This window comes from Triticum urartu, chromosome 5A (assembly GCF_056163025.1).
Source record: "Triticum urartu cultivar PI428250 chromosome 5A, HENAU_Tu73, whole genome shotgun sequence".
NCBI lineage: Eukaryota > Viridiplantae > Streptophyta > Magnoliopsida > Poales > Poaceae > Triticum > Triticum urartu.
This window is the reverse complement of record NC_141877.1, coordinates 629,031,000-629,053,805: the sequence shown is the minus strand read 5'-3', so window position 1 is coordinate 629,053,805 and position 22,806 is coordinate 629,031,000. Positions and strand designations below refer to the sequence as shown.

The window sequence follows — 22,806 nt, the reverse complement described above, 5'->3', positions numbered from 1 at the left end:
TCGCAATTTGCCTGGCTAAATTTCGAAAGTTGCCAGTTCTGCTTGCATTGTGCACGGCTTCGCTTCAGAACGCACATGTTTGCGCCGTAGAGGAACCAGTTTGAGCTCGAGCGCAAGCAGCGAAGGTCAAAACCCGCAGGACCCACGGCTCGCCTGCAATGCGTTCGAGCAAATGCCGCCCCGGCCCCCGCTCCGCTCGCCTCCGAGCCGCGGCCCTTACACCACCGCGCCGCCGTCGCCGCCGCGCGCGGCCGAGCAGCACTGCCTCCGCCTCCTGAAGCGCGCCACGACGCCGGCGTCGCTCCTCCAGCCCCTGGCATTCCTCCTCAAGTGCGGCCTCCACTCCAACCCGCTCGTCCTCACCAGGCTCTTCGCGGCCGCGGCCTCCGCCGCGCCCGCGCTCCTCGAGCCCCTCGTCGCGGCGCTCCTCCGCCCGGGCCTCCCGCTCGATGCCTTCCTCCTCAACACCCTCATCCGCGCCCACGTCGCGTCCTCGCTCCCCTCCGCGCGCCGCAGCGCCGCGGCCTTCTTTCCGCTCATGCTCCGCCGCGGCGTCGCCCCCAACAAGTTCACCTTCCCGTTCCTCCTCAAGTCCTGCGCCGCGACGCCGGGGTCCCCGGACGCCGGCCTCCAGGCCCACGCCGCCGCCCTCAAGTTCGGGTTCGCCGCCGACCACTACGTCTCCAACACGCTCATACACATGTACTCCTGCTTCGGGGCCGGGTTCCTCGGGGACGCTCGGAACGTGTTCGACAGAACGCCCAAGGACAGCGCCGTCACCTGGAGCGCCATGATGGGGGGGTACGTGCGTGGCGGGCTGTCGAGTGATGCCGTCGTGCTGTTCCGGGAGATGCAGGCCAGTGGTGTGCGACCCGATGAGGTGACGGTGATTGGGGTCCTTTCGGCCGCCGCTGATTTGGGCGCGCTCGAGCTCACGCGCTGGGTTGAGCGGTTTGTGGAGATGGAGGGAATTGGGAGGTCTGTGACGCTTTGCAATGCGCTGATCGACACGCTCGCCAAGTGCGGGGATGTCGATGGGGCAGTGGCTGTGTTCGAGGGGATGGAGGAGCGGACTGTTGTGTCATGGACGTCGGTGATTGATGCGCTTGCGATGGAGGGTCGTGGGAAAGAGGCTGTGGCGGTGTTCGAAGAAATGAAGGCTGTTGGAGTGCCACCTGATGATGTCGCATTCATTGGGGTGCTCACTGCATGTAGCCATGCTGGAATGGTTGATGAAGGCCGTGGCTACTTTCACTCAATGAAGACAGAGCATGGTATTGAGCCTAAGATTGAGCATTATGGTTGTATGGTTGACATGTTTGGTCGTGCTGGCATGGTCGAGAAGGGGTTGGAGTTTGTCCGTGCGATGCCCATGAAACCAAACCTAATAATTTGGCGGACTCTGGTTGCTGCTTGTCGTGCTCATGGTCGGCTCGAGCTTGGCGAAAGTATCAGCAGGGACCTTCTCAACGAGTACCCAGCTGATGAGGCCAACTACGTCATGCTCTCCAACGTGTTCGCGTTGACGCAGAGATGGAAGGAGAAGTCAGAGATTAGGAGAGAGATGAGTAAGAGAGGAATTACGAAGGTGCCAGGCTGCAGCATTGTTGAGCTTGATGGTGAGGTCCATGAGTTCATAGCAGGAGATGAGTCGCATCCGCAGTACAAGGAGATATACAGGATGGTTGAGGAGATGTCAAGAGAGCTAAGGCGCATTGGGCATATTGCAGCTACATCAGAGGTCCTCCTTGACCTCGATGAGGAGGACAAGGAGGGTGCGCTTCAGTGGCACAGCGAGAAGCTGGCGATTGCATTTGTGCTCCTGAGGACTCCTCCTGGAACACAGGTCCGGGTGGTAAAAAACCTACGTGTATGCTCCGATTGTCATGCGGCGATTAAGTGCATATCGCAGGTTTATAACCGGGAGATCATAGTGCGTGATAGGAGCCGTTTCCATCGCTTCAAGGATGGTTCCTGCTCGTGCAAGGATTTCTGGTGATTGCAATTGTGTTTCACCAGGTTATCCTGTTTCTGATGGTGCAGTGAAGGGTGGATTGAACTTCAACGGCACGTGCAGGCGATCGTGAACTCATGATGTATTTTCGAGGAACTTCTGCAAGTCCTCGAGGTTTGCCAATTTATATGTAATACAAAGCTTTCAGTGGCCAAAAACTGATGTTTACTGAAGATTACTGGAAGTAGCACTGAAACATATAAACATTCAGACACTTTATCTTGTGTACTGAATGTCTCACCAGTACACATTTAAGGGCTAAGATTTCTTACAAGAACCTAGACCATTTTGCAAACATATCTAATGCGTCCCGAGTTTGCATCTTGTTCGAATCATGTAACCAATCTAAACTTTTGAAGATACCATTCTCTATGCATAGACAAACTTCATGACATGTATATATGATAACAGTATGATGCCTTTTGTTCATGCAGGGGCAGATAAATGTGTCTCCAAATCTTGTGCTCTCTCAGTGGCCTCTCTGAGTTTCTTTGGCACTGTTCTAAGCCTTGTGTACTGAATGTCTCATCAGCACACATTCAAGGACTAAGATTTCCTACAAAAACCTAGACCATCGTGAGAACATTTCTAATGTGTACCCCAGCTTGCATCATGTACGAATCATCTAATTAATCCAAACTTTTGAAGATACCGTTCTATGCATAGACAAACTTCATGACATGTATATATGATAATAGTATGATGCCTTGTGTTCATGCAGGGGCAGATAAATGCATGTCTTCTGCTCTCTCAGTGGCCTCCCTGAGTTTCTTTGGCACTATTCTAAGCCTTTCCTCAACTATCTCATTCCCCATTGCTTCTTCATTCATGCAGTGAGTTTGTAACTTACTATGCATCTATGAACTGTCTGCCACCAATGCTTTGAAGCTTTCCCTGTTCTTGTACGCCCTTGCCTTCTCATTATTGCAGGGATCTGTTAAGTCAATCTCAGCCTCCTTGCGCAAGTGATCACATCATCATTCACTACAGGGACTACATGGGTAATATTTCTCTGTACTTCCCTTTGTAGAGTCTCTCATTTTATAGGATTCTGCTTTCAATAGCCAAGAAATTTGTTTCCACTGCATGGATCAAACACATTTAAGCCTGTATTTTCTTGTTCGCCTCTTCTGTGTCTAGCTCTGCCAGAACCTCCCACACAGCCAATCTTATGAACCTCCCTGTATCTGCTGTTAGATCAAACCTTTTCGATATAGCATGATGTGTATCTTATTTGCCTGCATGGGTGGAGTCAGAAGTAAACATATGTTAATCTACAGGTCTAGTGTACTGTGGACCCGTGGTCAGTAGTTACTCTGTTTTTATGTTGACACTTGAGTTTCTCTATAATTTTTTTTAACTCTGATATTCATGGGATTACAGAATCTTATACATATTGACACTTAATGATTCTGCATGAAATATAAAAAAAATCCAATCAAGGTCTTCTCTTTTTTCCCTTCCATAGAGTTGGCTTAAATATACCTGAAGCAGTATTACAAGTCCAGCTTACATTTGGCACGATGGCAATTGGCAAGTGCCGGAATTCAACTGCACGTTTTCACTTTCCATGCCCATGCAGTATGAAGCGGAAAGTATCTTGAGCATGGCGCTTGGGCGGTGTGGCTCGTTTTTTTTTTAAGAATGGTTTCTGCCTTTCTGGTCATGGAAATTTACGATTCACAGAGTTGCTGCCAATCAAGAAGGGTGCTGCCATGCTTCAATGCACAAAATGCTATGTTGGTAAAAACTGGAAGAAAGACTTTGTCTCATTTATCAGATTTATTTGAGAATTATTTAGAGAATTCTATTCCATTTTCTTTCTATTTAGAAAACCTATGGAGTCTCATTGCTTTCTTTCTTTTTTTCAGACATGCTAGCATGGACCACTCATGTTTGGCTTAAACATGGGAAGGAAATTACAACCAGCTGACGGGCCGAAGCATCCATGTCTCCAGCTAGGCTCTCCACAATATGCACAAGAAGCAGAGGACCTTGTCAACTTCAAAGTCATATTGCGCAGTCTATTTGCCGGTTCTGATGGCGGTGAGGGTGACGCAGCCTTGTTCCTAACTTTCTGGATGGTGTCAGCAAAGTGCGCTAGCATGATAGGATTTGATGTCTCGCAGTTTTGTGATGTCAATGGCTATGCTAATCTTAGCCAAGGCTTAGCCTTTGCACAAGCTTAATCAGTTCCTGGAGCTCTTGATCAGCTGCCGTTTCAGCCAAGAAAACATCCACTTTGACAAGAAGCTCCTCTGGTGATGTCAACACATGTGGTGAATCTCCAAACTGACCTGACGATTGGTGGTAACCACACGTCGCCTCCATTGAGGATCAATGAGGCTTCTAGTCTGAGTAATCCTATGAACTCCCTGATGTTCTTCGACGCCTTTTCAAGTGCTTCCACTGTGCTCTCCAGCTTGTCCTCAGCGCTAGAGAAGAGCGCCACCGAAGCGGTGCGGATGCATCATGCCATGCTGGACCACACATTTCTCGTGAAATACAGTGGTAATACCAGCACCATGCTGGTCATCATTGTTCCAGTGAGTGGCTTTGTCTGTTGCATGATGTTTGAACCTGAGAAGCACCTCGTCACCATGGGCGGCAGCCTCCTTGAGCTTCTCCAGCCACTGGACCAGCGTGGTACTTTTTATGGTCTGCTTCGCTCACACCTCGACCGCGCTGCGAATCCTCACGAGGAGCAGCTTCTCATCAGCGGCCATCTGCCAGTTGAAGTTCTACATGAACTTGGACACTGCCCTGTCCTGTCACCACGGCGGCCACTGCTGCGGCAATGGTGGCAACCACTTGTGCCATGGCTAGCTCTCAAACAAGGTATGTGACTAACTAGAGTCTCTCAAATCTATAAATACATATAATTAAGGATTGTTCTGAGTGTCCCCCATCGCAAAATGTAAAATTAAGTAGTCAGTGAGTGTATGAGACTGTGGAAACAACAAGTTATGGACATAGTTGGTGTCAGCCACCCTAAGGTCGACCGACACTAAGAAAAAAAACATGGAATTTGTTCGACGGACACAGCAACACCAAGCTGTCAAAGTATTGCACATCCCAAGACAGCCTGTCCCCAGTACGCATGAAACTGCAGAGATCATCTGCTTCATTATCAGAGCAAGCCGCTGTCTCGTTTCTGTTAGGAATATGCAACTTGTATTCCCATGAGGCCATAGGCCGATATATATATACATGTACAGGTGTGGAACATATGTAGGAAACCCCTTATACAACGGGATAAATACAAAGGGGTACATGACTTATATTATAACTCTAACACCCCCCCTCAAACTCATGGTGGATGAACAACACTGAGTTTGGAGAGATAAAAGCCATGTTGTGCTCTAGTCTGAGCCTTCGTCAGGAAATCCGCCAACTGTAACTCGGAAGGCACATACTGAAGAGCAATAACCTGATCCTGCACAGCAGCACGCACATAGAACGCATCAACACCAATATGCTTGGTGAGCTCATGCTTCACAGGATCGCGTGCAATGCTGATAGCACCCGTACTGTCAGATAAAAGCAGAGTTGGTGTAGTGACAGAAACACCAAAATCCTGAAGTAACCACCGTAACCAAGTCACCTCTGCCGTCAAAAGAGCCATTGCTCGCAACTCAGCCTCGGCACTCGAACGGGAAACTGCAAGCTGTTTCTTCGTCTTCCAGGCAATGAGAGAACCACCAAGAAAAACACAGTAAGCAGAAAGTGAACGGCGATCGGAAGGATCACTAGCCCACGTAGCATCCGAATAGGCCTGGAGCTGTAAAGAACTGGAGCGAGGAAAGAATAGACGGTGAGATATCGTGCCTCGAAGATATCGAAGAACACGAAGGAGATGACTATAGTGAACCGAGGTGGGGGCAGAGACAAACTGACTCAGAATATGAACCGGATAAGAGATGTCCGGACGAGTGACAGCTAGATAGACAAGACTGCCAACAAGATGACGATAACGCGTCGGGTCAGGGAGAGGATCACCATCAGTAGCACGAAGGTGAACATTGAGCTCCATAGGAGTCTCAACAATGCGCTCGTCAGTAAGAGCAGCACGAGCAAGAAGATCCTGGATATACTTTTCCTGGGATATAAAAAAGCCATCAGAGGTAGAAGAGACTTCAATCCCAAGAAAGTAGCGAAGAGGTCCAAGATCAGACATAAGAAACTGCTCACTAAGACGGGCCTTTACAAAGGCAATATACTCGGGATCATCCCCCGTGATGATCATGTCATCAACATAAAGAAGAAGAAGAGTCCGACCACGAGGAGAAAGGTGAATAAACAATGCTGGATCATGAGCACTGGCTAAAAAACCAGCAGCAGTGATCACAGAAGCAAAGCGCTCAAACCAGGCGCGGGGGGCTTGCTTAAGACCATAGAGAGAGCGACGAAGACGACATACCATGCCATCAGGAACAGAATACCCAGGTGGTGGCTGCATATACACCTCCTCACGCAGCTCACCATTAAGAAAGGCATTCTTAACATCAAGCTGAGATATAGACCAGTGGCGTGCAGAGGCAACGGCAAGAAGTGTACGAACAGTGGTCATATGAGCCACAGGAGCAAAAGTCTCGTCATAATCACGACCATGCTCCTGCTGAAAACCACGAGCCACAAGACGAGCTTTGTGACGCTCAAGAGAACCATCGGAGCGAGTCTTAACCTTGTAGACCCACTTACAAGTGATCGGACGGACTCCGGGAGGAAGAGAAAAAAGATCCCAGGTACCAGTGCGTTCAAGAGCAGCAATCTCCTCTGCCATCGCAAACTGCCATTCAGGATGAACAACAGCCTGACGGTAAGAAGTCGGCTCAAGAACAGCAGCACCAGCGGTGGGAAATCCAAAGCGATCAACAGGCGGACGAGGACGAGAACGCAAGCCATAAGTAGGCTGGGAGGAAGATGACGACCCATCCACAGAGGCATCGACTGGTCGTGGACGACGAGTGTAATGCTGAGGAAAAGATGGGATAATCGAAGGAGGATTCGGCAAGGTAGAATCAGGGGGTGGCGACGAAGAAGTCACCGGAGATGAAGGTGTAGAATCCGGTGACAGGCTGGGAGAGGAGACCGGGGAGGAAGTCACCGGAGATGAAGGTGGAGAACCCGGTGACATGCGAGGCGAGGAGACCGGGGAGGATGGTGGCTGCAAATCAACTAGATGGGGAGAAGAAGAGGAAGTGAAACGAAGAGGTACAGTCTCGGCGGAGGTGATAGGTGAGTCAGGAAAAGTGAGGAAAGAGATATCCTGCACTGAAAAAGTCGAGGAAGATGGGCGTGGGTAGAAGGGACGAGACTCTTCAAAAGTCACATCTCGAGAGATACGCATCCGACGACCAATAGGATCCCAACAACGATAGCCCTTATGCTCATCACTGTAGCCTAAGAAGACACACTCAACAGACTGAGCGGTCAGTTTGGTGCGTTCGCGAGGGGCAAGAAGGACATAGCAAACACAACCAAACGAGCGAAGCATCGAATAATCGGGAGAACGATCAAAAAGTCGCTCAAAAGGAACACCACCCTGTAGAGCAGCGGAAGGCTGTATATTGATAAGATAGGTGGATGTGGAGACGGCCTCAGCCCAAAAATGAGGCGGGAGAGAGGCAGCAATCATCAATGCACGAGCCGTCTCAAGAAGATGTCGATGCTTTCGCTCAGCTACACCATTCTGAGCATGAGCACCAGGACAAGAGAATTGAGAGAGAGTCCCGTGCTCAGCAAGAACACCACGCAACATCTTAGAGATATACTCGCCAGCGGAGTCAGCACGAAAAACACGAATGGGTGAAGAGAACTGAGTATGAACCATGGCAGCAAAACGCTTATAAATAGACAACACCTCAGAACGAGAAGTCATGAAATAAAGCCATGTGTAACGAGAGAAATCATCTATGAAAATAATATAGTATTTATGACCACCTTTCGAAGCGAAAGGGGCCGGACCCCATACATCAGAATGGACTAAATCGAAAGGACGCTTAGACACTGACTCACTATGTGAATATGGTAACTGAATCTGCTTGCCAAGATGACAACCCTGACACTCTAAAGAGACATCTCCTGAGACAGACCCCAGAAGGCCTCGACGAACTAAAGAAGACAACCGAGAACCACACAGATGACCAAGTCGATGATGCCACTGCTGGAAGGAACCAGTGACGGAGGCGACAGAAGCGGAAGAACTGGCGATGGTGGTGGCAGCAGAAGGAACATGAAGCCAGTCCAACTCCCAAAGACCCTGAGAATCACGGCGGCGAGGGCCAGCCCCAACCAGAGTGTGCGTGTGACGGTCCTGGACAGAACAAGAGTCAGCGTCAAGGATGACGCGACAACCAGAATCCGTAAGTTGACCAGCAGAAAACAAATTCATGGTAAGGCAAGGAACATGAGCAACATCAGAAACAGAATAAGGAGTAGTAGTAAGATTGCCTCTACTAGCAACAGAAAGTGGAGTACCATCAGCAGTGAAGACATGAATAGGGGAATCCAGTGATCGAAGAGAGGACAAAATGGAAGAATGAGAAGACATATGAAAAGAAGCTCCAGAGTCCAGAACCCAGGGGGATGTACCTGACTGTGTAGAGGGTGATTGCTCAGTGCGGGAAGCATCAGTCACAGAACCAGCAGTACCCGTCGAGGAAGAACCTGAAGCCGCGAGCAGACGCTTAAGTCTCAGAATATCCTGCTCAGTCAAAGCAATGGCTGAAGCTGTCGAGGTAGATGACGAAGTCCCGGAAGATGATGATCGAGCCTTGCGCATGTGTTTCTTCTTCATGTAGCACTGAGACTCAAGATGACCATCATTGTTGCAATAGGCGCAATGTGGACGGGGGCGACCTGAACCTCCAGAAGGAGTGGGCAAGAGCGGCGGAGCACTCGAGCGAGAAGGGGTCGGTGGAGCAAGTGGCGTAGGAGCACGAGTAGCAAGCACAGAGGGAACCTCCAGCAAACCAGCACCACGTAAGTGAGTCTCCTCAGCACGAATCTCAGAAAGCGCCTCCATGAGAGAAATACGGCCACGAGCAAACAACTGAGCACGCCGGGGCTCAAACTCCTTACGGAGCCGAGACAAGAACTCATAGACGCGATGAAACTCCAAATTGGCCTGGACAGCCTGGCAACAGGGGCAGGTACGACACCCAGCACTACGGAGAGAATCAAGCTGGCGCCAGATAGCAGAACTTTGTGCATAGAAGTCATCAACAGTGGAGTCACCCTGCTGAAGAGCATGCTCCTGACGGATCACAGAGAGGTATAAGGCATCACCAGAGGGCTGATAGCGCTCACGAAGACGGGTCCACATCTCAAAGACAGTAGAAAGACCCAGAAATTCAGAAGCAAACTGAGGTAGAACACTAGCAGTGAGAACAGCTGCAGCACGAGCATCATCATCAAGCCACTGGGTGTAAACAGACAGAGCACCATGATATGTCTGAAGAGCCTCCTCATAAGCCAAAACCGTCTCATCATAAGCACGATTAGCAGCCTCATCAGCAACCTTAGCCGCATCCTTGGCGGCCTGATTAGCATCCGTAGGAAGAACCGATGGAGTTGGCGGAGTAGGAGCCACCGGAGGAACTGGACGTGGCGGACAGCAGACCTCGCCAGAAAGAACACCCCAAAGACGGATGCCACGCATGTGAATGCGCATGAAGCCAGTAAACTCAGTGTAGTTAGTACCATCAAAGATCACCGGACAGCGAGGGACAGCAACATAGCCCGATGCAGCAGACATTTTTTTTTTAGGAACCAACGAGAGCACCAGCGACAGCAGAGGACGCTAGCGATGGGATCCTAGCGGAAGAGAGAGCGCTGGGGGATCGAGGCCGGCCCGTCGATCGGGAAAGAGGGCAGTTGGGACCCGGCTATCTTGGGCAGCTCAGCTGGATCGCGGGCGGGACCTCGTGGCTGAAGCACGAGCGGAGCCGGGCAGGAATCGATCGGGAACCGGGCGCGGATCCTGGCGGCGGCCGCCGATTCCGCCGTAGGGGAGGGAGGCGTCCCGAGAGCAGTTGCATCCCAGCGTGGAAGTCGCGCCGGAGCTGGCTGGGGAGATCCGATCGGGAGGGAGATCCGATCGGGAGGGCCGGCTTCGATCAGGAGACTCAGGAGATCGAGGACGGGGGCTTCGAGCGAGATGAGACAGGCGGCTGGGAATCGATAGCACGAGTTGCAACGTGCAGAAAAAAATGTACCCTAGCTCTAATACCATGTTAGGAATATGCAACTTGTATTCCCATGAGGCCATAGGCCGATATATATATACATGTACAGGTGTGGAACATATGCAGGAAACCCCTTATACAACGGGATAAATACAAAGGGGTACATGACTTATATTATAACTCTAACAGTTTCCACCTTTACCTTCGACGTGTGCCAGTGATAGGTGTAGACAACGTTGTTGTTGCCACTATCTACAGCCTCCCACTGGATGGTCACCCACTGTGACGGCCATACGAAGCCTTCCAAGTAGCACCTCTCTGAGCATTCCCACAAGCTTCCTTTGTTCCATTATTAGCATGTCTTCTAATTTAAAGAGAAAATACTTTTTACAATGGATCTAGACTTCCTGTCTTATTATTGAGGTGAGCCGCCTTGACATGATAACAACAAGTTAGCATCTTGAACACATGTATACCAATTTGCCGAAGCATTCCACGTCCCTGGCTAAGCCCTCCATACTATGCACGAAACTGCTGAATTGATCTCTCTCTTGATCTTGATCACATTTCACCATTGGCTCGTTATCTTTGGCTCTCAGTGTTTTGCGAGCGCTGATGGTGCCAAGAACGACACAGCCTTTTATCTTGGCCTCCCTTAGGATGTCAGCCCAGTATGCGAGCCACTTCATGTCCCCAAGGTCGTGGCTATCTGCCAGCTCGACGGTCTTGCAGATATTGGCAAACCCTTCCTCAAGCTTGTCAAGGAGCATTTCACACTGTTCCTTCTGGATAGCTGCCGTTTCATTGATCGAAAGATTGATCAATTTGTTCACTACCGCATCCTCCACGCACGGAGCTGAAATTTTTGTGTCTTCCTCATCTAATTTGAGGCCAAATAATCTGCACCCTGAATTTCTTGTGATCCTCATCTTTTTTCTTGGTCTATGCTCTGTTGTTGGAGCCTCCATACTCTCGGTAGATGTTAGATCTACCTTTGCCCAGTCCTCAAGCTGAAACAATCTTATGAACTCTCTGATTTCTATGGAGAGCTGCTCTAACATGTCCAGTGTACTGTTCAGCTTTTCCATGTCTTTGTCACTCGAAAACAGCACCTGGGTTGCGTCGCGGATGCCCTGCACCATGCCCAACATAGATTTACTTGTGAAAGACAGAGCACCTGTAGCTCTAGCAGAAGCAGCACTAGAAGAAGAGGATGAGCCTTGCTGCTGGTTGGTGTCAACGCCCCTTGTGGCTTCAGCGTCTTCCGCCTTGCGTATGAAGCTGGCAAGCACTTCGTCGCCTTGTGAGGCTGCTTCCTTTAGCTTTTCGCGCCATCGAAGGAGCCACAAATTCTCGATGGTGCGCTTCTCTGACGCCTCAACCGCGCTGTGGATCTTGATTAGCAGCATCTCCAGCCGCTGCAGCTTCTCTCCGGCAGCTGCCTGCTTACCAAACATCTGTATCAGCCCCGACAACACTCTGCTGGTGAGCTCCCCGGTTACAGCAGAGGCCATAGGGTAAACTGTCTGTTCTGCCATGGCCATGGAAATGGAGGAAAGGAGAGAAAGTGTTAGCAACAAGAATGCTAACTTGTGCTCATAGGTTGTATCACCTTTATAAGGACCTGTACTGTACAAGAAACCAAAAAAAAAAGTAACAGAATTTTTGGCTGTGGATAGTTTGTCTGGTTAGAGGCCTACATGGCGGAAAAAAAAGTCCTGCAAGATATTTTTTTTGAATGATCCGGCAAATGCTGGCTTTGACGTATTAGCACATAGCAAAAGGATAAAAGATCAGAGTAAAGGAAATAAACTTTGAATAAAAGGACAGAGCCCAGAGAAAGTCTGGTTCAGGGCAACTCCCAGATGATCGGCATCAGGCCCACCCGCCAGCCGCCAGAGCTCAGCCAATCACCTAATGGCCAGGATAACCTGAGTCGACGAGAGCTACTTGTCATTGAAAATCCTCCGATTATTTCAAGCCAGAGCTCCCATGAAACGAGAATGAAAAGCGACTTGTTTCCTTTGATGCACATACTGCCAGAATTACTAATAGCTTGAGACGGGACAAAGATAGTAGTTAGGCCATCCCCTCCGCATCAGCCTGTCGGCGCACCACAGCCAGTCCTCAAACAGCAAGGTCTCTAAGATTAGCTTGCACTTAATTTGTATCATCCATGTACCGTTGTTACAGGTCAAATGGATTACACTTTACAGAACAAAGTTTGCTAATGAAAATACGAATTCTGAGGTATAAACTATGAATTCTGAGGTATAAACTCGAGTATCATAGCATGCCAAGAGCTTGAGAAGTTTTATTAATCTGTAATGAAAACACAAACTCGTTTTGGTTGTAAAAGGTGATCGAACCAGCCAGAGACACTGAATTCACAGAAGCACAACATTAACAGTTCTATGCGCAACAATAAATGTCGGCACCAATCTGAGTTCAGACACCATGTTAATGCGATCTTTAGATCCAAGACCTTAACCTTCTCCAAGGCTGTGCGGCGCACAGATATAGTAGGCAGACCTTTTGATCCAGCTGAAGACTCACGAGAAGTTATCGGCAGATGGCAGGGTGTTCGTTCTTAGAATGCTGTTTACCTATAGGACCCCACAATCTGCCGGTAGCTTCTTGTGCGTCGATAGCTGCATTGCTCCTTGGTAACCAATCATTGCAGAACGAAAGAACCACTTGATATGGCTCAGGAAATGGCATGCATGTAATTTATTCAAGAAAAAAAGGGCATTTCTCAGCTAAAAAAAGATGTGTTTTTGGAGTTGTAGCTTGCAACCACTCCTTGGTAGTTATTTGTGTGGTGATCTTACAGGAGAAGGTAAGATGATAAATTGTAAATGAAAAGGACATGTAAAATGACTACGGAGAAAACATACCAAGGTATTTATTCAAGGAAAAAAAATCAAGAGATAAGTTAGAAATGAAAGGCAACTTAGTTGCTGTCACCATTGTTTTAATCGCTCTGAGGCCAGAGAATTTTTTTTTTAGAAACAAACAAATGATGTGTGGTTGATATCTGTATTAGAATTGAAAGGAATCTTTACAGCTTGCACATTCTCAACAATAGAAAGGATAGTTAGGTAAGCCCTATTGATGACTCAGTAGAAGCGGGAATATATAGTCAAACATGCAACGTGATTTGCAAATGCATGAAAATTGGGCTTATAAACGTGCAGAAGTTCTAAAATAGTTAGGGAATGCGTATTGTGTATCCATATAAAAATTTCAAGACCAAAATCAATCAACCTTTTAATAGGGAACATATATTTTTTTCAATACCTATACTGTAACAGCTTTAATCAGAAAATATTACAAAGTTACAATCCAGAAAAAAGGAGAAATCTCAGAAGTGTTCCCTTTCGATGCTTCCTACCATCTTGGTTCCCAAACGCCTCAACTGCGCTGTGGATCTTTGATTAGCAGCATCTCCAACCGCTGCAGCTTCTCTCCGACAACTTCCTGCTTACTGAACATATGTATCAGCCCCTAGAACACTCTGCTGGTGAACTCCCTGGTTACAGCAGAGGCCATAAATAAACTTAAACTGTATGTTCTGCGATGGCTACAAACTCATGTCATAGATTTTATCAATCTTACAAGGACCTACTGTACAAGAAACATAAAAAAAAAGTAACAGAAGTTTTGGCTAGATAGTTTAGACTTCAGAGAGAAAGGCTTGCAAGATTAGCTGCGCTTATTTTATACCATCTTCATACCTTTCTTGTTACAGGTCCAATGATATGCACTTAGTATGCAGGAGTTACAGAACGAAGTTCATTAACCAAAATATGGTTCTGAGTTATAAACTCTAGTATCATAGCATGCTAAGTGCTCGAGAAGGTCTATTAATCTGTAATAAAAACACAAACTCATTTTGCTTATCAAAGATGATAAACCACAAATAAAGGTCAGCACAATCTGAGTTCAGACATCATGTTAATATGATATTTAGATCCAAGATCCTCACTTTCACCAAGGCTTTCCAGCACAAACAAATTAGAGAAACCCTTTGATCCAGCTGAAGACTTACGAGAAGTCATCGGCAGATGGCAGGGTGTTCTTGGAATGATATTTTTATCTCCAGACCCCCGCAATCTGCCGGTAACTTCTCGTGCGTCGACAGCTGCATTGCTCTTGATAACCAATCACCTCAGAACTAAAGAACCAGGCTCAAGAAATGGCATGGAATTTATTCAAGAGAACATATATGGGCGCCTGTCAGCTCAAAGGAAGAGGTGCTGTGTTGGAGGTGTAGCTTGCGATCACTCCTCGGTGGCTATTTGTGTGGTGATCTTATGGGAAAGGGTGAGATAATGAAATAGTAAACGAAAAGGACAGCTAAAAATGAATATGGAGAAAAGAGACCATGAGACTCTGTGAACTACAAACAAAGAGATAAGTTAGAAAGAAAAGACAACTTAGTTGCTGTCACCATTGTTTTAATCGCGCTGAATGCTGGAGACAAAAGTTGGAAACAAACAAATTACGTATGGTTGGTATCTGCATTAAAACTGAAAGGCATCTTTACAGTTTACACATTCTCAAGAATAAAAAGGACCATAGGTAGGTCTTTTTGATGATTCAGCACAAGATTTGGATATTTGGAGATCTTGGCAACTGTTGTTTCAGGGAGGGAATATATGGTTAAACATGCCACAGTTGATGCAAATCCGTGAAAGTTGGGTTACAAACATTTAAAAGTTCTAAAAGTAGCTACAAAATGCATATTTGTATCCACATACCATTTCAAAACAAAAATCAATTAAATTTAACAGGGAGCATAAATTGCTTCAGTATCAAATTTGTAAACTGTAACAGCTGTAATCAGAAAGCAAGACAAAGTTACACAACCCAGAATGGAAAGAACTCACAGCATTGGCACTGCCACCCAAAACTATGTGGGGTCAACTCAAGCTAACCCTTCAAACTTTGTTGAAGTATCAAAAGGATGGAGGTATTTTTAGCAAAATCTACATCTTGTACATGGAATTGCTGCTGTCTCACAGGCCCTGTCCTTTTACGCTCACTATAACCTTCATGGAGTCAAGTATACAGTCATGTGTTCTCTTCCTGCTCGAATGTTGATGTGCTTCCTTTTGTGATGCGGGAGCATTCTTCTCCCCATTCAAAACCTCAAGCTTAATGGATCTCGTGAACTGATTATCTGCCGATAGCTTCTCCAACATCTCTGTTTTCTTCTCTTTTGCAAGCTCAACCGATCTCAAGAACACCTGATTATCTGCTGATGGCTTCTCCAACATCTCCAGTTTCTTCCTTTTTGCAGGAGCATGCTTCTCTACTGTCAAAACCTGAAGCTCAACCAATACTGAGAACACCTGATTATCTGCCGATAGCTTCTCCAACATTTCCACTGTGCTGTTTAATTTCTGCACATCCTTGTTGGTTGAGAGCAGCATATTGGCAGCACTGTGGAAGTACTTTATAATACTTGACACAGCAATCTTTGTGTAAGCTAGAGGACCAAGTGTACCTATATTATGGTTGATGCTCTTGCTGGCTTTGGTCAAGGCTCGCCACCGGAAGTCGAAAAGTACCTCATCACCCTCTATGCCAGCTTCCTTCAGTTTCTCCTGCCACTTGAGTAGATTGGTCCCGGTGATTTCGTGCTTCTTAGATGCTTCAACTGCACTGTTGATCTTTATGCACAGCATGTCCAGCTTGCGCAGCTTGTCATCGATAGCTGTCTGCTTGTTGATCATTCCAATTACCTTGGAGATGGCCCTTCTTGTGATCTCGTTGATCACTACAGAGCCAACTTGTCCTGCCATTGCTTAATGAGCTTGTATGTATAGCTAGATCAGACTAAAGGATGAGAAGGGATTATACTGGATAGTGGATATATAGCAGTGGTCAGCTGTTTAATAATCCCCTAGAGTTTTAATTTATGATAAGCCAATTGTAGTGATACAAGGAAACAGAAATGAATGGAGAAAAAGAGGTGACCTGTGGCATAGTTTCTGCCATCCACTTACCACCCTAGAGATATTCACTGAGACTGAAAATTGATTGGGAGTAAGAGGCCTTGCTTGCATAGTTTGTGTCGGCCAAGGTGGAATGGATGAAATGGGGTTGGGGAATTCGCGCAGACAGCTTAGTTACACTAGATTATGCAGGAAATGTCAAGAACCAACCAAAGTATTCTCTTCTATTCCCTACATAGAGTCAGGGCAAAAATATTCCAGAGTCAGCATTACAAGTCAAGTATTACATTTGGCACCAACACCTTGGCAAGTGCCGGAATTCCAGTCCACATGTTCAGTTTCTAATGCATATGCAGTATGAAACAGGAAGTATCTTTAGCATGGTCCTTTACCGGTGTGACTCAGTTTCTTTAAGGTTGGTTTCTGGTCATGGAATCTGTGATTCACAGGTTGGTTTCAACCAAGAAGGGTGCTGCTGCCATGCTTCAGCGGGCAAAAAGGCCACGTTAGGAACATGAGGTTGAAGAAGAAAGTGGTCGTCCCATTTCTCCACATTTATTTCAGAAATATTTAGAGAACTCTCTTCAGAAAATATATGCTTAGAGAACCAAGGGCGCCTCATTGCTTTTCTTTCTCTCTTCTGGAACAGGCTAATATGGAAGACTCGTGTTTGGCTTAACATGGGATGGAATTGGTGAGGCTAACAGAATGAAGTCAACCGGCTCATGGGCTGAAGCATTCCATGTCCCCAGCTGCTAGGCTCTATGGTATGCACAAAGCCGTGAAATCCATCAGTGGCTGCGGCTTGAGCGACGGTGAGGATCCGTCGGCCTTCCGCCACCCATTGCACAGTTCAACGATATTAATGGCCATATGCAGATCCTAGCCAAGGCCCTTTAAGCGGGGGTTTGTCAGTTCCTGGAGCTCCTGACCACCTGCTGTTTTAGCCAAGGAAATATGCACCTTGAAGCTTATCTGTCGATGTCAGCATGTATAGGGCTAATCCTCAAATTGACATATGATGTGTTAACAACCATACAACATCTTTGCTTGAGGTTCGACATGACCTCTTGTTGGAGCAGTATTGTCCGTCACCTTCTCAAGCGTTTCCATTGTGCTGTTGAGCTTCTTCATGCTCTCATCGCTGGAAAAGGATGACACCATAGTGGTGCGGCGTACTATGGCGCCATGCTGGGTGTCGCTGTTCCAGTGAGCGGCTTCTCTGACATCCAAGGCTTGAAGCTGAGAAGCACCTCGTCACCATGGGAGGCAGCCTTCCTTGAGCTTCTGCAGTCATTGGACCAGCCTGGTGCTCTTGATCGTGTGCTTCTCCAACACCTCAATCTGCGAATCCTGATGGGAACAGCTGCCATCTTCAGGTTGAGCTTCTCCAGGAATTTGGACATCGCTCAACTACAGCGGTGATGGTACTACCAACCACTTCCTGGGCCATGGCTAGCACTCAAACAGGGTAAGTCGCTGACCAGAGCCTCTCATGTCCCGATATACATAAAATTAATGTTTCTTTTGAAGTGGCCATCTTAACTGAAATAAAATTAGATCAGCGACACAAACAAGGCATGCACATAGTTGGTTTTATTCACCCTAAGCCAGGTCGTCTAGCACTAAGAAAAGAAGAACATGGATTAGACGGACACAACAATACCTAGCTGCTCAAATATTGCACACCCCAAGACTGACATGTCCATAGTAGTACGTGCAAATTGCCATGAAAAAAATTATTACATGTAAAACTCTAGATATCTGCTTCACTGTCAGTCTGTCACCACGAGCCACCACCTTGGTGTTACCTGTCGTTCCTGTTACAGAAGATTTGGGGTACAAGGAAAGAAACATTGCCTAATAAGGACTCCTAGACCAATGCTAATACTCCTTAACAATTCCTTCCACTGGATGGCTGCCCATTGCGAGAGAATAGTGATGCAAAGCCTTTGAAAGTTTGAAGTCCCTTTCCTTCGTCATCTTGCAGGCCCTGCCCAATGTGCCCATACAAAGTAGCACTTCTCCAAGCATTCCGTCGACCTCTCTCTGCTCCATTACTTGATTCCCCTGTTCAGCAATTGGCGAGGTAAAGGTCGAAGGGCTGGCCATATAAGAACCTCCACCACATGTACAAAATGTGAGTGGAGGGCTCCAGCAGTAACAAGTCCACGATTGCCCATTGCTCATGCTCCTGTTACTAATGCTTGCTTTGGATTTCCCTCTGTGTTCCTTGCCACCTGAGTAAATTGCCAAAAACCACCACAATTGCGTCCCTCAGTGCGGAAAACCACCGTTTTCATAAAAAGTTTGCTAAAAACACTGATTTTGAGTAATCGTATTGCTGAAAGCACTAATTGGTCAATTGATCATGTTTTGACAGAAAATCTGACAGTGGGGCCCTGTCATCGGTCCCACGTGGCACCAAATTTTTACATTGTTTGGCAACACCGTTAAACTAGACGCAGGGCTCACATGTCAGCGTATTTGCTCTTCTCTCTCCTAGAGGCATTCCCGCAAACACCCTGTGTGCGCTGCTTGCTGTTGCTGGACGAGCTGATGCTTGCCGTTGCTGGCGCCATTGCTGCTTGCTGGTCTAGCGCCGCCGCTGCTTGCTGGATGAGCTGCTGCTTCCTGTTGCTAGCGCCGCTGCTGATTGCCGGTCTAGCACCGCCGCTGCTTGCTGCTCGCGCGCTGAGCCTGGCCCTACAGCCACGCGCGATCGCTGGCCACCCGCACCTGGACTAGCTGTTGCTAGCGTCGCTGCTACTTGCTGTTGCTGGCTCTGCGCCGCTGTTGCTGGTAGCACGGCACTAGCCTAGACTAGCCGCCACGCGGGCTCACCGGTGCCGGGTTGCCGTCCCCACCTCGTGCTCGAGCTCGGCCACGAGTCCGTTCAGAGCGCGCCGGGCACCGCCGCTCAATGCCTGCGTGTCCAACGACCGCATGCCGCTGCCCCGAGGTCCCTCAAGCTCCAAACGATGCCGCAAGCATCCCTGCCGAAGGAATCGCCCCGGCTGCCCCGTGCCGGGCGAATCAGACTGTCTTCTCCGACTACGGCCGCCACAGCCATCGCTCGATCCGTGGCCTCCAGAGCGCCTGCAACCTCACCATATTCTCCAACTGCCCCTTGGCGAGGCCCTCTTCCTTTCCCCTCTCCTCTAGACCTCTACTGCTTGCCCTCGACCCCTAGCCATCAGCCCCCGAGCTCCGACCGCCGCTGTCCGCCATGGACCTCGAGCTCGTCAATGGCGCGGCTACGGACCTCCCATGACGCTGCGCGCGGGCAGGCGCAGCTGGACGTCGGCGCGTGGGTGATGTGGGCTGTCGTCGGAGTACAGGTCGTCGCCGCTGCCCTGGATTGAGCACACCTCCAACGCACCCTCTGGTCGAACAAGTCAATGCGAGCCACTTAACGACCGTCCGTGGTCACCGTCTCCCACTTGCCACGTGGCCCTGACGGGTGGGGCCTGGACGTCAGGTTCGCTGTCAAAACGTGATCAATCAACAGTTTAGTGCTTTCGGCAACACGATTACTTAAAATCGGTGTTTTCGGCAACTTTTATGAAAATGGTGTTTTTTCGCACCGAGTGACGCAATTGTGGTGGTTTTTGGCAATTTACTCTTGCCACCTAGTTCCTCGCCTTTTGAAGATGAAAAACACCTCCATGCCTTTATCTTGTCACACCTTTGGAGCTGCAAGCTTAGTTTGACTCTTACGTAGATCGATCAACATTGTTTGTACCGTCTAGTGCTTGCATGAAAAATAAAATGGTACCAGCTTTTCATAGGCTGTCTGACCTGACAAACTGTAAACCAAACCTTGTTTTGCACTACAGGCCTCCTTGAGCTTCTCCCGACACTGGACCAGCCTGTTGCTCTCGTTCGTCTGCTTCTCCGATGATTCGATTACGCTGCAGATCCTGACAGGAGCAGCTCCAGCTGCTGCAGTTTCTTGTCAGTGGCCATATGCGGATCGAGGTTCTCCAGGAACTTCCACACTGCCCTGTCCGAGATCACAGCGGTCACTGATGCGGTGATGGTACCAACCACTTCTTGTGCCATGGCTAGCTCAAACAAGGTACGTTACTGACCAGAGCCTGTCAAGTCTCAGAATGCATAAAATTAAATAATTGTTTTGAGTGGCCATCTTAAGTGAGATAAATTAGGGAGTCAGCGAGACAAACTAGGCGTGCACATAGTTTATGTCACCCTAAGCCATGTCGGCCAGCACGAAGAAAAGAAAACATGGATTTGACGGACACAACAATACCAAGCTGCTTAAACATTGCACATCCCTAGACTGGTATGTCCATACTCCATAGTACATGTGGAACTGTAGAGACTGGCATGACACATTCTCAAGAATAAAAAGGATTGCTAGGTAAGTCCTATTGATGATGGAGATCTCAGCAACTGTTATTTGAGGGTGATAATAATATTGTCAAACATGCAACAGAATTTCCAGATGTGGGAAAATTGGGTATATAAGCGTGCAAAATTCTAAAATAGACAGGGAGTGCATATTTGGGTATCCATATAAAATTTTGACCCAAATCTATCGAACTTTAACAGGGACAGAAATTGCTTCAGTACCGAATGTATATGCTGTAACAACTTTATTCTGAAAACATGAAATAGTTACACAGTCCAGAACAAAACAATCTCACAGGTGTTGCCCTTTTTACACTCCCTATCATATTCAGGAGTCAAGTATAGAGTCAAGTGCCCTCTTCATGTTCTAATGTTGATGTGCTTCCTTTTACAACAATGGATGGTTACATATAGCAAATGGTTTCTTCCATTTTGCAGGTGTGTGGTCCTCCACCATGAAAACTTCAAGCTCAACCAATCTCGAGAACGCCTGATTATCTACCGATAGCTTCTTCGTCATCTCTAGTTTCTTCTCTTTCGCAGGCACCTGCTAGAGCTTGACCAATATCTGCCAATAGTTTCTCCAACATCTCCACTGTACTGTTCAACTTCTGCACATCGTCATTGCTTGAGAGTAGCATCTTGGCAGCATTGTGGAAGTAATCTGCAATACTTGACACAACAATCTTTGTGTAAGTCAGAGCACTGAGTGTGTCTATCTTATAGTTGATGCTCTTGCTCGCTTTGTTCAAGGCTCTCCATCGGAAGTCAAAAAGTACCTCGTCACCCATTGTGCCAGCGTCCCTTAGCTTCTCCTGCCACTTGAGTAGATAGTTGCCAGTGATACTATGCTTCTCAGATGCCTCAACCATGCTGTCGATCTTTATGCACAGCATCTCCAGCTTGCGCAGCTTCTCGTCGACAGCCGACTGCTTGTTGACCATTCCTGTTACCTTGGAAACGGCCCTCCTCATGATCTCGCTAACCATTGCAGACACAAGTAGTCCTGCCATTGCTTACTGAACTTGTATGGATAGCTAGAGCGTAGAGCAGACTAAACTCTAAAGGATGAGAAGGGGTTATACTGGATAGTGGATTTATAGCAGTAGCCACTAGCCAGCTGTTTAAATCATCACCTGAAGGTTTAATTTAATTAAGATGGCCCAGTTGTAGCAGATACGAGAAAACCGAAGTGGATGGACAAAAAGAGGTGATACGTGGCATGGTTTGTGTCATCCACTTACCCCCCCCCTAGAGATATTCACTGATACTGAAAATTGATAGTAAGTAAGGCCTTTGCTCTGCTAGTTTTTATTTTTACCGGCTAAGGGGTATGGATGAAATGAGGCTGGAAACTTCGCACAGACAGCTTAGTTAAACTAAATTCTGCAGGAAATGTCAAGAACCAATCAAGCCATCAAGGTCTTCTCTTTTCCTCCCAACATAGAGTCAGGGCAAATATTCCTAAGGCAGTATTACAAGTCAAGTAGTATTACATTTGGCACCAGTGTCGGCCGTCAAGTGCCGGAATCTCAATCCACACGTTCTGTTTCCATGCACATGCAGTATGAAACAGTAAGTATCTTGAGCTTGATGCTTGGCCAATGGCTCGGTTGCTTTAAGGAGGGCTTATCTGGTCGAATTTTTTGATTCGCAGGTTGCTGCCAACCAAGAGGGTGCTGCCATGCTTCAACAGGCAAATGCCATATTACTATATTAGGTTGCCATGGGGAGGGAGCCTTCTTGAGCTTCTCCTAGCACTGGACCAGCATGTTGCTCTTGATCCTGTGTTCTCTGACACCTCAATCTAAGGATCCTGATGGGAGCAGCTACAGCCGATGCAGTTTCTCACCAGCGGCCATCTGCTGGTTGAGGTTCTTCAGGAAATTTGGACACTGGCCTGTCAGGTGGTGATTGTACCAACCATTTCTTGAGCCACGGGCCCACAGCTAGCTCTCAAACAAGGTATGTGACTGACCAGAGCTGCATGCATAAAATTAATGATTGTTTTGAGTGGGTACCTTCAGTGAGAGAAATTCCAGAGTCAGCGAGACAAACTAGGTATGCACATTGTCGGTGTCGGTGACCCTAAGCCAGATCAACCAAAACTGTAAAAACAAAAGCACGTGATTAGACAGACACAAGAATATGAAGCCGCATGACATTGAACATCCCAAGACTGGCATGTCCATAGTACATGCGGAACTGTAGGCTGCTTCACCGTCATAACAATCCACTGCCTTGTTGTCACCTTTGCCATTCCTTC

At 47.7% G+C, this 22,806-nt stretch overlaps 1 protein-coding gene across 9 annotated transcripts; it reads left to right on the top strand.

The window, feature by feature from the left end:
• Positions 1–4: 4 nt before the first annotated feature.
• LOC125511177 (pentatricopeptide repeat-containing protein At4g21065) lies at positions 5–22,501 on the top strand. Of its 9 annotated transcripts, none has more exons than XM_087522104.1 (10): positions 121–2,350; positions 2,449–2,628; positions 2,736–3,015; positions 3,483–3,757; positions 3,886–4,852; positions 16,616–16,685; positions 16,816–17,637; positions 20,006–20,247; positions 20,979–22,115; positions 22,198–22,501. In XM_087522104.1, exon 1 carries the CDS (start codon positions 173–175, stop codon positions 1,997–1,999), a length of 1,827 nt encoding a protein of 608 aa, XP_087378230.1. In that variant the 5' UTR covers positions 121–172; the 3' UTR covers positions 2,000–2,350; positions 2,449–2,628; positions 2,736–3,015; positions 3,483–3,757; positions 3,886–4,852; positions 16,616–16,685; positions 16,816–17,637; positions 20,006–20,247; positions 20,979–22,115; positions 22,198–22,501. The 9 variants fall into 9 exon arrangements, with proteins under 9 accessions (XP_087378234.1, XP_087378230.1, XP_087378228.1 ...); XM_087522102.1 differs by having other exon boundaries at positions 15,509–16,685; XM_087522101.1 differs by having other exon boundaries at positions 15,509–17,637; positions 20,979–21,232; positions 21,933–22,115.
• Positions 22,502–22,806: the final 305 nt, after the last annotated feature.

Bases quoted from the DNA above. Each gene is read 5' to 3' on its own strand.
- LOC125511177 (XM_087522108.1), top strand. From the start codon at position 173: ATGCCGCCCCGGCCCCCGCTCCGCTCGCCTCCGAGCCGCGGCCCTTAC.